Here is a 17,667-nt window from a genome sequence, read left to right as displayed (position 1 = left end):
CCATTTTATAGACAAGGAAACTGAGTCCCAGGTTGTATTTATGGCAGAACTGGGACCAATGCCTCCCAATTCCCAATCCAGTGTTCCTTCTATGGGGCTACACTGCCTTCTGGAATTTTAAAAGAGAAATCTCTAAATCTGCCATTGTCTGAAGGTGGACCTAGAGTCTGGTATCTTAGCTTTCTTTCTCTAACAAGTCCCTGGGGATGTGTGACTTTAAACAAGTAATGAGACCTACTCTCTCCCTTTACTGAAGTCAGGAAATGATATCTGCCATCTGTAAACTCACTCAAAGGTGGCCTTCTCCTACCCATTCCCAACCCCCACCCTGACCAACTAGGGTTGACCTTTAGGTTCCCATGGAAACAAACCCCAAAGGGAATAGAAAGCCAAAGCAGTCAGAATTCAATTTCATTGAAGCCAGCTGCCCCAGTTCCAATAATCCAACTTGGTTTCTTTAGATGCTGAGTGTGGAGAGCCAGGGACATTTGACAATGATCTTTCAGATATAAATCAAGCATCTATGATAAGTGGCATCAGGATGCAGGGGAGAACTAACACCAGTCCAGTAATCAGGAGGCCTGGCTTCTGTTCCCAACTCTGTGAGTCTGAATCTCTATGGTCTCAGAAGTCAATGTGCAGGGTCTGATATCAGAATTGCCTATCCATAATTTTCGAGATATCTATGGTCCTGGAGTTTCCCTCTCCAATCCAAGGTGTAGGTTCCTCAGAATCTTCATCTTGTTCTACCTATGTTCCCTTCCTAGAACATTCCAGTGGAAATTGTCTGGTGAAGAACAAGTTGATCAAGGAATCCTTCTCTGTGGGTTAGTCTTTGCCTAACACATCATCTCAATTGGGAACTGCTTTCCCCTCACTCCTCAGTAGCTAGGATGTTGCCTTCCATGTTCTAGTGGTCCCCTCCCATTGTTGACAGGGATTCGGGTCCAGGAGGTAGGGAGGGCAAGTGTGTGAACTGACCACACATTCACCTCCTCTGCTTACATCTTCCACACTTGAATTTAGCAATCATTAAGTCAGGTGCTGGGGATAGCCCTAGTAGAATATAAACTCCTTGAGAGGAGGGGTTATTTTTCATTGTCTTTGTCTATACCCTGGAGCTTTGTATGTAGGAGGTGATTTAATAAGGACTTGTTGGATTGGAGTGGATTCTCAGACAAAGTCTGAAGACCAGAGCTAGGAAAGAGGCTGCAGTAGTGAAACAGCAAAGATTCTACTATTAAAGGCTTCCTGTCAAGCCTAGACCAAAGAAAAGTTCTCTAGTCTCTGATGGGAAATCAGAGGGAATGAGGAAAACAATCCTGGTCTCTGACCACCTAAAGATAGGACCTACCACAGATTACTGGGCACTAGCGTCTGCTAACCAACCATGTAAGTTCTCTCTTCTCAGAATCCTTGTGCCAAAACCTAGAAAAGTTGCTTGGAAGAGGTGGTGGTTAGGTGGGGGAAGGGGGAAAGAAGAGACTGACAGGTATTGGAGAAAGTTATATAAGAATCTTCAAAGCAAGGGAAGAAAAGTCAGGTCAAGAATTTAATCTGTAGAATAAATTTCAGCAGAAGATGTCCAGAGCTCCCACCGAGGAAGGAGACAGGCTAAGCTCATGTGCTGGGAGGTGCTCCCCAGGACCTTCTTGTCCTTTTGGGTTACAAAGATGAGAGGACTTTTTGGAAACTCTTCAGGACCTCAGAGAAATGATCATCAACCTGATCTAATCTACCTCTTCTGGGGAGGCCACCCAGATGACCCTAACCCACAGTGCTCCCCAAGTCTCTCAGCTCCTGCCACATTTAGATTTGGTCCAGCTATTTCTTAATTGTTCTCAGACTACTCCCCTCTTTCTATGGACCCCAAAAAGCTGGCTGCTATAAGGATCCTGTGCTGGTTGGTACCAACCACAAGGACTAGGAGGAGGCTGCTTCCCCAAAACAATCTGACAGAAGGATCAGTTCAGGAAACATCAAGCCCAGTCTCCTGGAGAACTTTGTCCAGAAGACCATGGGTATACAAAATTAGACCAACAAGGATTTAGGGGACACATCTCATAGGATCAGATAGAGAAGTAAGGGCTTGGAGATGTCATTTGGGGTCTTGGTCAAAGGCAATAGTAAGTGGCAGAGCTGGCATTCAAAGCCAGTTTCTGGTTCTAGTGTTCCTTTGACTCTTCCTCCTATTCCTAGCCCTGTTTTCTAGTTCTAGTTTCATCACTCACTAGCTGTGTGACCTTATGCAAGTCACTCTCTCTTGTACCCCCACTCTGGGACTCAGTTCTCTCATGCAGCAGTTGGACTAGACAGTGCTTGGGTCCCTTCCAGCTCTATGAAGGGATTGGCCTTCTTCCATTCCCAGATATTTAGTAAGATTCTCATAAGATTAAAAGATTACTTCTGTAGGTGACAAGAGGGCCTATAGCAGCCAGAGAAAAGAGACAATAAAGCAGTAATAGAAGTCACATGGGCCTTTTATTCATTCCATCACCTGGCTGTATGGATGGTTTGGGAGCCACAGAAATAGCTCTCAGGGACCAAATGTGCTGTCCAGAGCCAGGCAGGCTCCTTCAGAGATACTGATCCTCAGCTCTGAGGTTCAGGCTTGCACGGCACTTTGTTCATATTATTGAACTTGAGATTTTCAACAAATAATATGTACATCCAAGGGCCCCAGCTGCCTGCTGCCAGGGTCCCTTGGGCAAAAACCAACCCTCCCGCCCGCCCCAACTTATAAAAGTGTGTACACCTTCTTAAAATAGAACGGTCATTCTGCTTTGTAGCTTCCCACGAAAACATATTTAAAATATTGCACTTGTAAATTAAGAAAATAAAGAGGCAAGGATTTCCTATTACAGAACAATGCATCAAGCATTAGGCTACAGTGTTGAAATAAATAAAATCCTGAGGCCAGGGCTCAGGGTGGAGGATGTGAGGGCTCTGAGCACCAGGGCCCCAAGGAATGGCACCTGGAGGCCAAAACCTATAGGATAAGTCACCTGAGCACCTGCCGCCTGGCCAGGGGAATACTTTTCCCCACCCCCACCTTCTGCTACCCAGTTGTTTCAGGGCCTCGACCACTAGGGTGACCCAGAAAGGGGGAGCAAGCCTGAGTTGGGATGCTTGGTGGAGCTCATAAGTTAGAGGTAAGGTTCCTGTATTGGTTGGTCCCCTGTGCCCCCAGCTTCTCAACTGCCCTGACTCCCTGCTGCCTGGACAAGAACCTTTCAGCCTGTACCAAAGCCCTGCCTATGAGCCATGCCATAGGCCCAATACTGGGGCAGGCATCGTCGTACCAGAGAGTGGCACTGGGGCTGGGGGCAGGGTGTCAACACACACGGCACCAGCCCACTGGCTTCTCACATCCCCACAGACTCTTGTAGTCCAGGCCTCTGGCTTCTCATATGTCCATGGGCCAGTCCAACAGAGATATGGCTTCGAGGAGTTCAGGCAACAGAATGGCCCATTCTCTCAGCAATCCTCAGGAGGATGGGGTGGGAGAGGGCAGGTCACCTGCTGGGCTAGCTTCATGTAAACATTCATCTCTCCCGGGCTGCCCGGGGGAGGGGAGAGAGAGCCCCCCCTACAATGGAGGGCTCAGCTTCTTCTGGTTGATGAGGTCTAAGTAGAGTTCTGAGCGAAGGAAACGAGGATAGGAGTCCTTCTCCATAAGCCCATAGATACGCTTTTGAGCCAGGTCAAAGCAGGCCCGGGTGACATTCTGCAGGTTTTCCTTGGTGTGTTCCCGTGTGTAGGAGTCCAGGTTCACCTGGGAGGAGAAGCAGAGGCAAGATCAAGTCCCTGAACTGAACCATGATGGTAATGGACCCTCAGGAGTGGGGTCCAAGAGTCTAGTGCTCTTTCAGGGAGAAAAGGAAGCTATTTGTTGGCTCTACTATCTCGCCAACTTGGTGAAATGATCCAATCAGAACCAGAATGTGCCTTGCCTAATTCCCCACCAAGTCCTTTTGTGTCAACACCCCAAGGAGTGTCCTCAGTCCACATAACTGAGAACAAGACTAACTTCCTGTCTAGTCTCCCCATTGTAGGAAGGCAATGAAGACACCTGTCTCCCTTCTCCCTTAATGGAGGGAGGTCTCTGAGAAGGAACTAATATTAAGGGTTCCAAGAACAATCCAACCTGAGGACTGGGAGGGGTCACTCTCAGAGGAAGGGCACATAAGAAAAATTAATCAACAAACATTGATGAAGCACCTTTGATGGGCCAGACACTGCTACAATCTCATCCTGCCTTCCTGCCATGAGTTCCAATCACCCAATAGGCTGATCAAGTTTCCATTCATAACATTGCTCTGGCCCATGCTGCTTTGCCTGTGGCTATTTTCACATAACCAGTTAATGACATTGACTAGGGAATACATAGTCGCACACAAATGCTTTACCTCTTTACACGCTTGGATGGCAATATATTCTGCAAAGATCTTCTTTGCCTTGGATGCCATCTTGGATTGGGACTTGACTTTCTTGAAGTCCTCACATGCCAGCCAAAATTCTAGGTTCTCTTCACTAAACTCTGTTCGGAGGAAGGCACGAAACACTGCAAGTCCATCTGCAGGAGACAAAAGAGTCCAGGTTACATTGGGAAGGGACAGTCTAGCACCAGATGAGATTCCTCCCATTCCCATCATAGGCTTTGTCATGAACCCCAGAAGAGAAAGACAGAACATTCCTCAAACACCTCCCAGGATTTGGTCCTGAAAACCAAGAAGTTTGGTACATTAGAGAGTTCACAGAGCTGGGAGTTAGGACAACTGTTAACTCAGTCCTATCCCTGCTATCAACTCAATGGATGCCCATGGGAAGTTAAGACACCATTCTGATCTTCAGTTTTCCATTCATTAAGTGGATGAGATGACCTTTAAGGGTCCTTTCCCAGTTCTTTGACTTGAGATAAAAAGCAGACTCAATTCAAACCAAGAAACATTTATTAAATCTATAAGCCTTTTGTACAAGGCAACATTCCAAATATTGGGCAAAGCCAAAAACACTGCCTTATCCTCAAAGCTGCCCTATCTCTTATCTGTCTTTTGTTGGTCGTGGGAGGGACTCATCCTGGCTTAATGCCTGGCTGATGTGGGTACAAAGGTACAATTAAAAAATATTCTTTCCCCCCACCCCTTCTTTTGGTACACCCAGTGTCTCTCTGTCAGGAATTCAGAGGAACATGTAAAACCCAGTCACAACAGAGGCCTCCACATTAAGACTTTTAAAACAATGACTCCCTCGGAGATATATTGGGAGGTTTGACATTCACAGACATTCCATATGGTATGTTTCTGCTGTTTCCTCCTGATGCCAGAGGAAAGACTTAGGACTCTTTGGAGAATAAAGATAAGCACTAGACAGTGACAGGGGCACACATTCACAGAAGATATCAAGCATCCACACTGAGAGGAAAATAAGCCCAATCTGAGGTTGCCCAGAAAACAGAATCCTCTTATAAACTCTGAAAGGAAAAATGGTATACAAGCCCCAAAGCTGAAGATAGGAAAGGAGATAGAAGAGGGGTTTTGTGGGGTGGGGAAGAGGACCTGACAATACACATACTTACATTTGTGCATCAGCAGTTTCTCCAGAGACTCTCCCCACTTGAGTGCCTCCTCAGAGGTGGGCCTGCCAACAAACAGGAGAAAGATGATGGAAACTCAGACTGAGCCAAGGTGAGTGTTACAGCCTAATTTGCTAATAAGCAGTGGCAGCAGCTGCTGTGCCTATCCAGAATCTCAAGAGAAATGGGAGCTATGCTCCCTTAACCTAGAGTTTGCTCTCAGACCTTAGATGGTCAATGTTAACCAGCAAAATCTTCTGACGCCCCACTATCACCACTATAGGGTGAGGGAGCTATAGAGAAACAAGAGAGCTCAGATCCCTGAACTCTAGGAGGAGAAGCTGGTTACAGCTGACAAAGGTTCCTTTCTCTGGTCTGCATTTCCATTACTTCTGAAGAATCTTTCAAAAGGAGTCCAGGTCTAGTTTAATGGTGAGGGTCTTGAAGCAGGAAATGTGGGGGTGGAAGCAGAAGGGTCCAAGGAAGAACTCACTTCAGAGATTTCATCCCCTTGTCCGCCTTGCCAGTCACATTGCCCCCAGGAGAGTCATTTCTTCTCCGGAAAATTCCCAATCTGTTTTTCATATCTTTGGCCCTGAGAGAAAAAAAGAGAGAAATCTTTAGCCTCAAGAAAGAAGAAAAAGCAAGCAGCTTTGGGCAGGAATGAGGGCCAGGGCCCAACGTCCAAGAATTTCTTGGGGCCTGACCGGTGGGTTCAGCCGCACGTACTCTTTCATTGTATGTCTACGTTGTAGGTTCCCATTCCGTGTTCGATACATATTCAGAAGCATCTCTGAGTGGAACTCAAGGGGCCCTGGCTTAGACAGATCTCGGAAAAAGGGCATGGCCCTGGAATCAAATTGGCTCAATCAGGAAGGACACTTCAGGTGGATGAGAAGCAAACCACCCACTCAAGGCTCCTTCCACAACCCTTGTGCTCAGGCCCCGCCAGGCAAGGATCACCCTCCTCTGAAACAGCCCAGCCAAGCAGGCAGGAGCCGAGCCTGGACAGTGGACACTCAGAGCAGCAGAAACTCAATGCCTGGGCTCTGAGCAGAGGCTGAAGCTGGTATTCAGACAGGAGGAGTCAGGAAGTGGGAGGGGCTGGGAAAGCAAACGAACAGAAAAAAACACAAGCCAAGCCTAACAGCTAGTGAAAGAAACATGTGTCTTCAGCCCGGCTGGCCGGCTCCCACCGAGGCCCGGCCCCCACACTCCAACCCTTCCATGGGGCTGAGGCAGGAAGCTGCTCTGAGCTATTTGTGACCAGACCTTCTCAGTTGCCATGACAGCACGGGAAGGGAGAAAGAAAATAAGTCAGCAAATACCAGGGATGGGCATCAACACGTCCTGCCAGGATGGCAGTAATGATTATTTTTAGAATAGGCTCATTTTTAGCACTTTCTCCCCCAGAATGTCATTGGAAAAAGGGATTACGGATTTCAAAATGGGGTGCCCTGGGCAGGGGGGGCGGGAACAGTGTAAAAAAATAGCTGGTGAGGAAGGGGTTAAAACAGCCCCTTCATATTGCTTCTATTTACTCCAACCCTTCTTCCCTCCCCAAATCTTGGCACTTAGAATTAGGGATTGGCCAAATTTGGGCAGTGCCAATAGATGGGTACTGGATACAGACATCTGTCTGACACCTCTGGTCCCTCTGGGCTCTGGTTTCAATCAGCAGCACTGGGAGAATCCCAGCACCTAGCCATGCTTGGGCACAAAGGTACAAAATTAACAAACAAGGTAACCAAACTCTGCTGGCTAAAAGCAGAAAACTAGATTTGGGATATTGCCAGAGGCTCCCCACCCCCGGCCCCTGCTGTCTTGGCCCCCAGAAGTAGGTTTTCTAAGGGGCCTGGCACTTGGAGCCCAGTCCAAGCCATGCCAACCCAATGAAATAACATAGAGTCGAAAAGCTCTAATCAAAATGCAGAAAACAATCATTAGGATAGGGAGTGGGCCAGAGGCTTAGGAAGGGGAGTGAATTTCTCCTTTGCTGTTTACCTTCAGACACTTGGCTTCCAGGAGAGAGAGAGAAGAGATGGGGAAGATGGGAGGTAAGAAGATGGGGAGAGAATTCAAGTCTGGAGAATCTAGAAACCTCTAACTAATCAATTTGCTTCTTTAAACCTTAATTCTCAATCATAGGTTTGATGTTCACAAGGATAATACTACAACTTACAATGAAGTCATCAAACTCAACCCCCACATCAGGGAAACTGAGGCCCTGAAAACAGGGAAACTTTAGGGATATCCCTAAAGTCATATAACTTCCTACTACTGATGTTTACACACACACACACACACACACATTTATGATAATTCCCAAAACTCTTGTTAGTTGTGAAACCAAGTCTCCTTCTTATCCTTCACCTAAAATACATAAGCAGTGATTAACTGGACAAATATGGACTGCAGTTCTTCACCTATCCCCTGATCAGCCTTAGGTGGAAAGTAGAAGGGTAGTGATATTTATACATGTTATGAGGGTTTTATTTTTCTTTCTTCCTAGGGGACTGGGAAACAGAGAAGATTGAGAAATTAATGATTAATTCAAAAAAATTAAATAAAAAAAAAAGACTAAATGAGTTTTCTCCCTACCCTGAAGCAGATCTTCCCTTTCTCTTCTCAGGATTACTGTCTTAGACTTATGCTCCTCATGGAGCAAAGAAAAAGAAGGAATGGGCCAGCAATAATTCATTCTCTGAAACACTCGTCTCTGGATAATTAAGAGCTGACTATATTATTCTACGCCTGTCACCAAGTGCTTACAGATAGAAGTCTGACTACCCTACTGACCTTCTCCTAGAACAAAATGAGTGTCGGCAGCCAAGAGATGCTACCATTAAAGCATGAATTAGTGGCTCTTGACTCCCAGTCCATTGCCTCTTCCATCATACCACAGTGTCTCCCCTTTGATATGTGGTAGGTGACATTCCTTTTCCTATTGCTCCCCAACCCCAATCTGATCAGAGCTGAATCTCCTTTTCTTCCAAAGTGGGAATATGTTCAACAATACCTAAGGTCCTATGTACTGCTGAGAGTGGGGCAGGGTGAAAGATCTGAGAAGAGATCTTAGGAGGCCTAAGGTCACAAATGGAAGTCAATAGAAAGACAGCTGCCTGTGGACCCCAGGGGGCCTATATTTTATTAAGTCTTCATCCCTGACTCTAATAGGAAATAAGACTCCACCCCTCTGGGCCAATGCTTCCACTTTTCTCTCCTTCCTAGGTTTCTTATGCTATCCTGGTAAGTAAAAGTATTAGAACCCCTTGGGGAGAAAAAAGTGAGATTGTAGGCCTTTCCAAATCTTCCATTAAACTAGTTAATAAAAATCACTTTTTCTTCTTGGGCCTCCACTTCCAGTGATCTCCCTGTGTACTCTCCACCTCTAAGGGGAAAGGATTAATGGGGTAAAGGGCTTTGAATACCCAGATCGGGTAGGCCAGACAAGTGGAGCAGTTATTCCCTAAGGTAAATATGATATTAAGAATAAGCTCCCTGACTCAGGAACAAAGTATATTCCCCATTGGCCTGCTCCCATAATGACCCCTCCCATACCCCCACACATCAACTTCTTTTTAGGTTTATAAGTACTCTGGGTTTTTCTGTCCCTCCAGAGCTCAGTCTAGAACCTTTTAAGGCATGCCGAAAATAGGGGATTACTGCACCCGCAGACTGTGTCCAAGTCTACTCATATTCTGAGTTGCCTCTGTAGTCAATCCCGACTATCCAGCTGCCTGCTTTCCAAGCATATAATGGGTCAAATGCATATCTTTAAGAAATATTAATATCCCCCAACCCAACCAAATGCAGACTTTGGAAGTTAAAAGTTCCTTTCCCCTACTATACTCCCCACTATCTTGAAATGAATTAAAATCTTTTTTTTAAACCATGGACACTGGACTTATACAGTTGTTTATTTTTCATATAGATATAGATATAGATGTAGATATATAGATAAAATCTTCATTTCCAAATATATCCTTCCTCAAAGTATAATCCTTTGTACAACAAATTTCGAATAATGAAAAAAAAAGCTGTTTAGCAAAACTAAACAGCAAATAAATCAAGCCTGATATTATATCAATATATGTTATGTTCCATACTAGAGTATCTCATTCCTGCCCAAAAAAGAAGGGAGAGAAAGAAATCTACGACTTTGCCCCATTTTATAATTTATTAAAAATTATGTGGGTTAGGGTAGTATGTTGTTTTCCCTCCAGGAAAATCCAAATTATTCCAGACTGTCCCTAATCGGAAACCTTCTTCAATCTTTGTAGAAAGCTGGGGAGAAAGAGAAGAAGGCCTGGATGGAACAGGAAAGGAGAATAGGGGTATCTTATACTAATAAATTCAGAAAAATAGTGTATTGCTCAAATCAAGGTTCCAATAAAGGCCTCCAGGTTTATATTCAACCTTAGGTTATGAAGGAAAAGTTAAATTCTCTGAGCAGGGAGGCCTTTACAAAAACCACTCCAAACCCCAGTTTTTCTCCCTTTTCATCCCTATCCCTCATACGACTGGCTTAGTTCACAGCTGTAAAAATCACAAATTGAAGTCCTACCTTTCCAAATACTTTTCAGAAAAATCAACCATGGTGTGGTACATTGGGGAGAAGGCGGTCTGTAGAAGCAGTGGGCCAGGGCCAGGCACTGTGCTGGAAGCAATGGGCTTCAGGCACAATAAATAGTCCTAGGAGGCTGCCGGCAACCAAGCCCCTGCAGTCAGCCAATGGGAGGGCACTTAGTCCCAAGGCTCCTGAAGGAGAGGCCCGGGAAGGTCTCTGGCTAACCGCCTGCAGGGCAGGGTCATTAAGATGGAGGGGTCATTCTTCTCCCACACATAAACTCCAGGGTCATCCAGTACCCTAGACTTTACCCTGGTTTTTCATAATCTAATCTCATAGTGTATGTTAAGTGAACAGGGAGAAAACAATATGACAGAGGTAATCTTAGTGCTAGGAATTTTCTGCATAGTTTTGCAAATATGATGACTGTAATGGACTCATTAATTAACAACTACATTAAAAACCCAAAGTTAAGGAAAGGGGGAAATAGAATTGGAAAGAGGAGAAGGGAGTAAGGCACTTACAAGGAAAACCAAGATGGGACTTTGGTCTAACAGCGCCATCTGCTGGTCATATTTAGGACATTATAACTTTGATTTTTAAATAATTTCTAGTTTGCACAAATCTCTAATATTATGGGTCATAGATCTAGAGGAAAAGTATTTTTGAGGTAATCTCTCCCAATAAACTGAGACATAAAAAAGTTAAATGACTTGCCTAAATTCATAAAAAATGGTATAACCAAGTTTCAAATGCATCTCAATTCCAGTTGAGGTTTTAGAACTAGGTAAGATCATAGGAATCATCTTTACCAACTTTTTCACTTTACATGTAATAAAACTGAAGACTAGAGCTGTTAAGGGATTTTTCCTGAGGCCATTTAAGTAATGAGAAAATTGCTTACAATCAAGGGTGGCTTCCTTTACTTGTTTCTTCTCTAAATTATGATTTCCTACTTCATCATTCCACTGTACCTGCCTCCTCCGAAGTTGATCTTTTAATTGTTAAATCTAATGAACATTTATTAGACTGTATCCTTCTTGATTTCTCTTCAGCTTCTGATGCTATCACTCTCCCTCTTCTTCCAGATACTCTTTCTTCTGTAGGATTTCATGACCCTGCTTGCTCTTAGTTCTCCTTCAATCTGTCAGAGCACTCCTTTTCAGTTTCTGCTGGATTTTCATCAGTCATGCACACTAAAAACCAGAAGCCCCATGGCTCTGTCTTTGAATTTTTTTTCTCTATATTCTGCCTCACTAGGCAATCTCATCAGTTCACTTGTCATTTTACGCAGATCATTTTCAGTTGTATTTATCCAGCCTTAATGTCTCTCCTAAACCTTCTCTTATATTGACAATTACCTATTGAACATATCAACATCTCAAACTCAACACATCCAAAACAAAACTCATTACCTTTTCCCCAAACTCTTTCCTCTCCCCACTTTTGAACTTCTCTAATACATCTAGGTCCTCATCATCTTACTAGCAACCTCAATGATATCCAGGACTCTTCACTTGTACTAACCCCATACAATCAGTTTGTCACCAAATCTTGTTACTTCTACTGTCAGATATCTCTTGCATGTATATGTTCACTTCCCTATTGCCACAGTTGACATACAAATGTAGGCCCTCACAACTTGACTATTTCAATGGCCTACTACTGATCTCCCTACCACAAGTCTCCCCACTCTAGTCTATTCAGATTCTACTCAGCTTCCAAAGTTCTGGACATATTACCAGTCCTTCTCCTCTACATACACTCAATAACTTCAGTAGTCCCCTGTAACTTTTAGGATAAAATACAAACTCTTCTGCTCTCTTTTTTCTACTGAATCATTCCTCTATGCCCACAAAACTACCCAGGTCACTTCCAGCCCCAGGTATACTCCGTTTGCCAGACCCTCTAGTTCTGTCCCTCTTCTTTTTACTTCTAAACATCCAGAACCAGAAATCCACACACCAGTGCCTTCAACTCCACTGAAAAAATTTTTAGGATTGAGATAGTATTACGTAGTACATGGAGATAGGGAAATCCTATTTTGTGCACGTCACAAAACTTACATTCTACTGGAGAAAACAGTTACAGAGATAAGTATTTTAAAAAGAATGAAAAGAAGGCTACAAACATTGAGGGAAATCAGGAAAGTTTTTCCATTGGAAATGACACTGAAGCTAAGATGATTTTTTTTTGGTTTTTTGCAAGGCAATGAAGTTAAATGACTTGCCCAAGGTCATATAGCTATGTAAATATTAAGTGTCTGAGGCTGAATTTGAACTCGGGTCCTCCTGATTCTAGGGGTGTTCTATTCACTGCATCACCTAGCTGCCCCTGAGGTTTAGGATTTTTAAAGATATTTTATTAATTCTCTTTAATTTATATCCTTTTAACTTTCCACTACTTCCTCTTTCTCTTTCCTCCTTCCAACAGCAGGATTATACCATAACAAATATACATGAGGAAAGCAAATCAATACACTGGCCACATATGGATATAGGTAAGTCTACTGTATATTCCAATACCTCTCTCTATGGAGGGGGAGTCATAAAGCTAACAATTTTAAGAAGAAGTGAGGAGAGAGTGTATTCCAGTTATGGAGGGACAGTCTGTGGGAAACATGGAGCTAGGAGATGGGATGGAGACTAAGATAAATTTGGAAGAGAAGGCTCAAGCTAGAATTTAGATGGCTTGAAATGCTAACTAAAGATTTAATATTTTGCTTTTAAAAGAATGGAGATCCATAAAAAACTTTTTAAGCAGGGAAATGACAGTCAGACCTGTGCCTAAAGAAAATATTGTGGGGAATGAGATACAGAGGGGAAAGACTAGAAGCAAGAGACTAATGAGGTTACCATGAGAGTTTACATAGTAAGTGCTATGGAACTGAAATAAAAAATGGCCAGGTCAATAAAGATGAGGGGATGGATGAGAAAGATGCTGGGAAGGAGGATAAGACCCAGAAACTAACCAGATGTAAAAGGAGGCAGGAGAAAAAAAAGAGTCAAGGAGACTTTTAAAGCTGCAAACCTAGGTGACTTAATTCACTGTCACATATTCTTTGAACCAGTGACCCTGGCTTCTTAGATTTCCCATGAATAAGATATTCCATCTCTCAATTCTGGGCATTTTCTCCCACTGTTCCCCCCATAGATGGAAGACTTTGCCTGCACTCTGACACCTGACCTCCTGGACTTTTCTTTAAGTCCTATCTAAAATGCCACCTTGAAGCCTTCTCAAGTCCAGGGCCTTCACTCTGTTCACTTTCTCTTGATACTGTCCATAGTTGACTTTGTTCATATTTGTGAGCATGTTAGATTATAAACTCCTTGAGAACAGGGAATGTCATTTGCCTCTTTTTATATCCTGAGCACAAAGTCTGGTTTATCACAAATACTTAATGTTTACTGATTGGTTAAGCCTAGGAAGTTGGTGGTGCCCTTCCTCAACAGAAATAAAGAAATCCTGGAGAAAGGAGAGATTTTGGGGGGAGGGGGAACAGTGGATTTCATTCTGGACATACTGAACTTGAGAGCTGAAGGGAGCATTCAGGTGACAAGTCAGCAGCAGCAGAAGATCAGTCATGGAGGATCAGAGGTTAGAGTTTGATATAGAGTTAAGGATGGAGGTGGTGATGGAAATAGGTATAGGGTTACCACTAGGAATGAGTACAAGGATGGGATTAGGGATAGTGGTGGGTCAGAGATATGGACTGGACCCCTGATTTCATATGAAGTTCCCAATAAAGAAACTATCCATGAAGATTGGCACTGTCTCTACAACTTACAATCTTAAAGATCCTTGAGGGCAACTGGCCAAGTTTAGTGACTTGCCCAGAGTGCAGCTAGTCTGGACTGCCCGACCCAGAGTGAGTCCCTGATGTTCCCAGTCAGGGGGCTCTGACATTCCCCTGTGCAAACAGCCCAGAGACAACCCCAGGTGTTCTCATCTCTCTCAACAACCCAGGAAGTGTATAGCTGACATCTCCAGTGCTGATGTTCCAAAGAGAGAACCTCTAGTGTTCTTACCATTGAACAACCCCTTGGAGCTCCTAATATTGATGGCCTCAGGATAGTAAGTAAGCTTCGAGGATTCTCAACACTGAATGTCTGTCAGCCAGCCCCTCCCCCAACAAAAAGAACCTTGGGGTTAGGGCACAGTAACAAATCCCAAAATGAATTAGAAAGGTGAGAGAAAAGCAAAGAAAATTACCTTGGAGATAAGGATGGAGAAAAGACTGGCTCAGAAAAGGAGGGTAGAAGGGATACTACTTATGAAGTTCCAGAGGAGAATATGAACTGGTCTCTAGCCCAGAAAGACTTTTTTTTTTAGTTTTTTTTTTTTGCAAGGCAAACAGGGTTAAGTGGCTTGCCCAAGGCCACACAGCTAGGTAATTATTAAGTGTCTGAGACTGGATTTGAACCCAGGTACTCCTGACTCCAGGGCCAGTGCTTTATCCACTATGCCACCTAGCCACCCCCCCAGAAAGACTTTTTGAAAGAGTTCAGAAAGAATTTTAAAAATCAAATGGAAAAATTGGGAAAAGAAATGCAAAAGAAAATTAACATCTAGCAACAAAAAAAAATGACAGAAGAAAAACAAATCCTTTAAAAACTACAATTGGACCACTATTGGGTCTATACCCTGAAGAGATGATGAAAAGAGGTAAAAACATCACTTGTTCAAAAATATTCATAGCAGCCTTGTTTGTGGTGGCAAAGAACTGGAAATCAAGTAAATGTCATTCAGTTGGGGAATGGCTTAGCAAACTGTTGTAAATGTATGTCATGGAACACTATTGTTCTATTAGAAATCAGAAGGGACAGGAATTCAGGGAAGCCTGGAGGGATTTGCATGAACTGATGCTGAGTGAGATGAGCAGAACCAGAAAAACACTGTACACCCTAACAGTAACATGGAGGTGATGTTTAAGCTTGATGGTCCTAGGATGGTGGTGGGTCAGAGATATGGACTGGACCTCGTTCCATCAGTGCAACAATCAGGGACATTTTGGGCTGTCTGCAATGGAGAACACTATCTGTATCCAGATAAAAAAGCCATGGAGTTTGAACAAAGTTTAAGGACTATTCCCTTTAATTTAGAAGAAAAAAAACCAGATATCTTATTGTCTGATCTTGTTATCTCTTATAATTTTTGTTTCTTCCTTAAGGATGTGATTTCTATCTCATCACACTCAATTTGGATCAATGTACAACATGGAAACAAAATAAAGACTGACAGATTGCTTTCCATGGGTGGGGGAGGGAAGTAAGATAGGGAGAAAAATTGTAAAACTCAAAATCTCTAAAAATAAAAAAACCATAAAACTATGAAAAAATAAATAAAAAATACAATTGAGTAACTGCCAAAAGAAAATAATCTTAAAAAAACCATTGAGCAAATGGAAAAAGATAACAGCTCCTTTAAATACAGAATTAATCAAATGGAAAAGGAGAGTCAAAAGCTGAAGGAAAAAAAAACTGAAGAAAAGAATTCATTGTAGAATAGACTTGGACTAGTAGAAGCTAATGACTCAATGAAGATACCAAGAATCAGTTAAACAAAATCAAAAAAATAAAGAAAAAAAGAAATGTAAAATATGTCATTGGTAAAACAACTGACCTGGAAAATTACATTCAGGAGAGAGAATTTAAGAATCATTAGACTACCTGAAAGCCATCATCAAAAAAGCAGCCTAGATAACAATTTTCACGAAATTTGCAAGGAAAACTGCCCTGATATCCTAGATCCAGAGTTCATCAATCACCTCCTGAAAGGGATCCCAAAATGAAAATGCCAAGGAATATTGTAGTCAAACTTCAGAATTATCAGATCAAGGAAAAAATCCTGCAAGTAGCCAGAAAGAAATAATTCAAATACAGAGGAGCCACAGTCAGGATTAAACAGGACCTGACTGCATCAACATTAAAATATCAAAGGGCCTGGAATATGATCTAACAGAGGGTAAAGAAGCTAGATTACAACCAAGAATCAACTACCCATCAAAATTGACCCAATTCTTTCAGGGGAAAAGATAGACATTTAACAAAATAGGTGACCTTCAAACTTTCCTGATGAAAAGAACAGAGCTGAACAGAAAATCTGATCTTCAAATAGGAGACTCAAGAGATATGTGAAAAGTTAAACAGGGGAAAAGAAAAAGCCTCCTTTTCAGTAAAATTAAACTGGTTACATACCTAACTGGGAAGAAGATTCTTATAACTCTTGAGAGTTATAGAGAGTATACTTAGGCTAAAGGTATGGACATAAGTTGATTTTGATCTAAATGTTGATTTGATTTAAAAAAAATTAAGACATTAAAAAAAGGGGGACTCTAATGAGATGGCAGAATAGGGTAAATTACATCGCATGAAGAGGCACAAAGGAGGGAAAGAAGAGAGAGAGTGGAAACTGCTTGAATCTTATTCTCATTGAATTTGACTCAAAGAGGAAATAATACATATATTTAGTTGGGTCTAAAAATATTACCATTCAAGCATTAGGCAGGGAGAGGAGGGAAGGGATAGAGGGCCTGTAAAGGGAAAGGGAGGGTGGCTGATAGAAGTAGGGACATATTGAGGGAGGCGGTATTCAGAAGCAAAATATTAGTGAGGAGGGATAGAGTAAAAGAACAGGGTAGAAAAGCATGAAGGGTAATAAAGAGTAATTATAACCATGAATGTGAATGGAATGAATTCTCCCATAAAACAGAAGCAGACAGCAAAGAGGATGAAAAGCCAGAATCCAACAATATGTTGTTTATAAGAAACACAGTCAAAGCAGAGGGATACACCCAAAGTAAAAGTAAAAGTCTGGAGCAGAATATATTATGCTTCAGCTGAAGTGAAAAAAGCAGGGATAGCAATTCTTATCTCAAAGGATTCACAAAAATTTATCTTATTAAAAGATACCATAGATAATGAAGTCATTTCAATATTAAACATGTATGTATGAAGATTCTTTTTTTCTTTTTTTCTTTTTAGGTTTTGTTTTGTTTTGCAAGGCAATGGGGTTAAGTGGCTTGTCCAAGGCCACACAGCTAGGTAATTATTAAGTGTCTGAGGCCAGATTTGAATTCAGGTACTCCTGACCCCAGGGCCAGTGCTCTATCCATTGTGCCACCTAGCCACCCTGTAGTATCCACTCTTAAAGGAGAAGCTAAATGAATTACAGGAAGACAAAGAGAGCAAAACTGGCAGGGGACCTCAACCTCCCTCTCTCAGAATTAGATTAATTTAACCATAGAAAAAAACAAGAAGGAAGTGAATATAATGGCAGAAAAGTTAGATATGATAGACCTCTAGAGAAAACTAAATGAGGATAGAAAAGAATACACCTTTTTTGGCAGTACATGGCATATATGTAAAAATTGACCATGTATCAGAACATAGTAAGTTTATAATGAAGAAAGACAGAAATATTAAATGCATCCATTTAAGATCATAATATAATAAAAATCATGTACAAATAAAGGGCCATGGAGAGATAGACTTAAAATTAATTGGAAACTAAATAACCTAAT

The 17,667-nt window shown here is 42.4% G+C and overlaps 1 protein-coding gene across 10 annotated transcripts in view; it reads right to left on the bottom strand.

Annotated features, from left to right (window-relative positions):
* Positions 1 to 2,737: 2,737 nt before the first annotated feature.
* RGS3 (regulator of G protein signaling 3) overlaps positions 2,738 to 17,667 on the bottom strand; it is a 183,041-nt gene continuing 168,111 nt past the window's right edge. For 8 of the 10 annotated variants that reach the window (XM_074211134.1, XM_074211136.1, XM_074211135.1 and 5 more), the window contains 4 exons: positions 6,069 to 6,170; positions 5,579 to 5,640; positions 4,410 to 4,576; positions 2,738 to 3,775 (listed from right to left, as the gene is read on the bottom strand). In XM_074211134.1, the coding sequence (XP_074067235.1) occupies positions 3,590 to 3,775; positions 4,410 to 4,576; positions 5,579 to 5,640; positions 6,069 to 6,170 (517 nt within the window). In that variant the 3' untranslated portion in view covers positions 2,738 to 3,589. Of the gene's footprint in view, positions 3,776 to 4,409; positions 4,577 to 5,578; positions 5,641 to 6,068; positions 6,171 to 6,304; positions 10,123 to 10,142; positions 12,408 to 17,667 lie in introns of those variants that run through there. The other 2 variants (XM_074211145.1, XM_074211144.1) reach the window with 2 other exon arrangements.

Source organism: Macrotis lagotis, chromosome 1 (assembly GCF_037893015.1).
Source record: "Macrotis lagotis isolate mMagLag1 chromosome 1, bilby.v1.9.chrom.fasta, whole genome shotgun sequence".
Lineage (NCBI taxonomy): Eukaryota > Metazoa > Chordata > Mammalia > Peramelemorphia > Peramelidae > Macrotis > Macrotis lagotis.
This window is presented reverse-complemented; position numbering and strand designations above follow the sequence as displayed.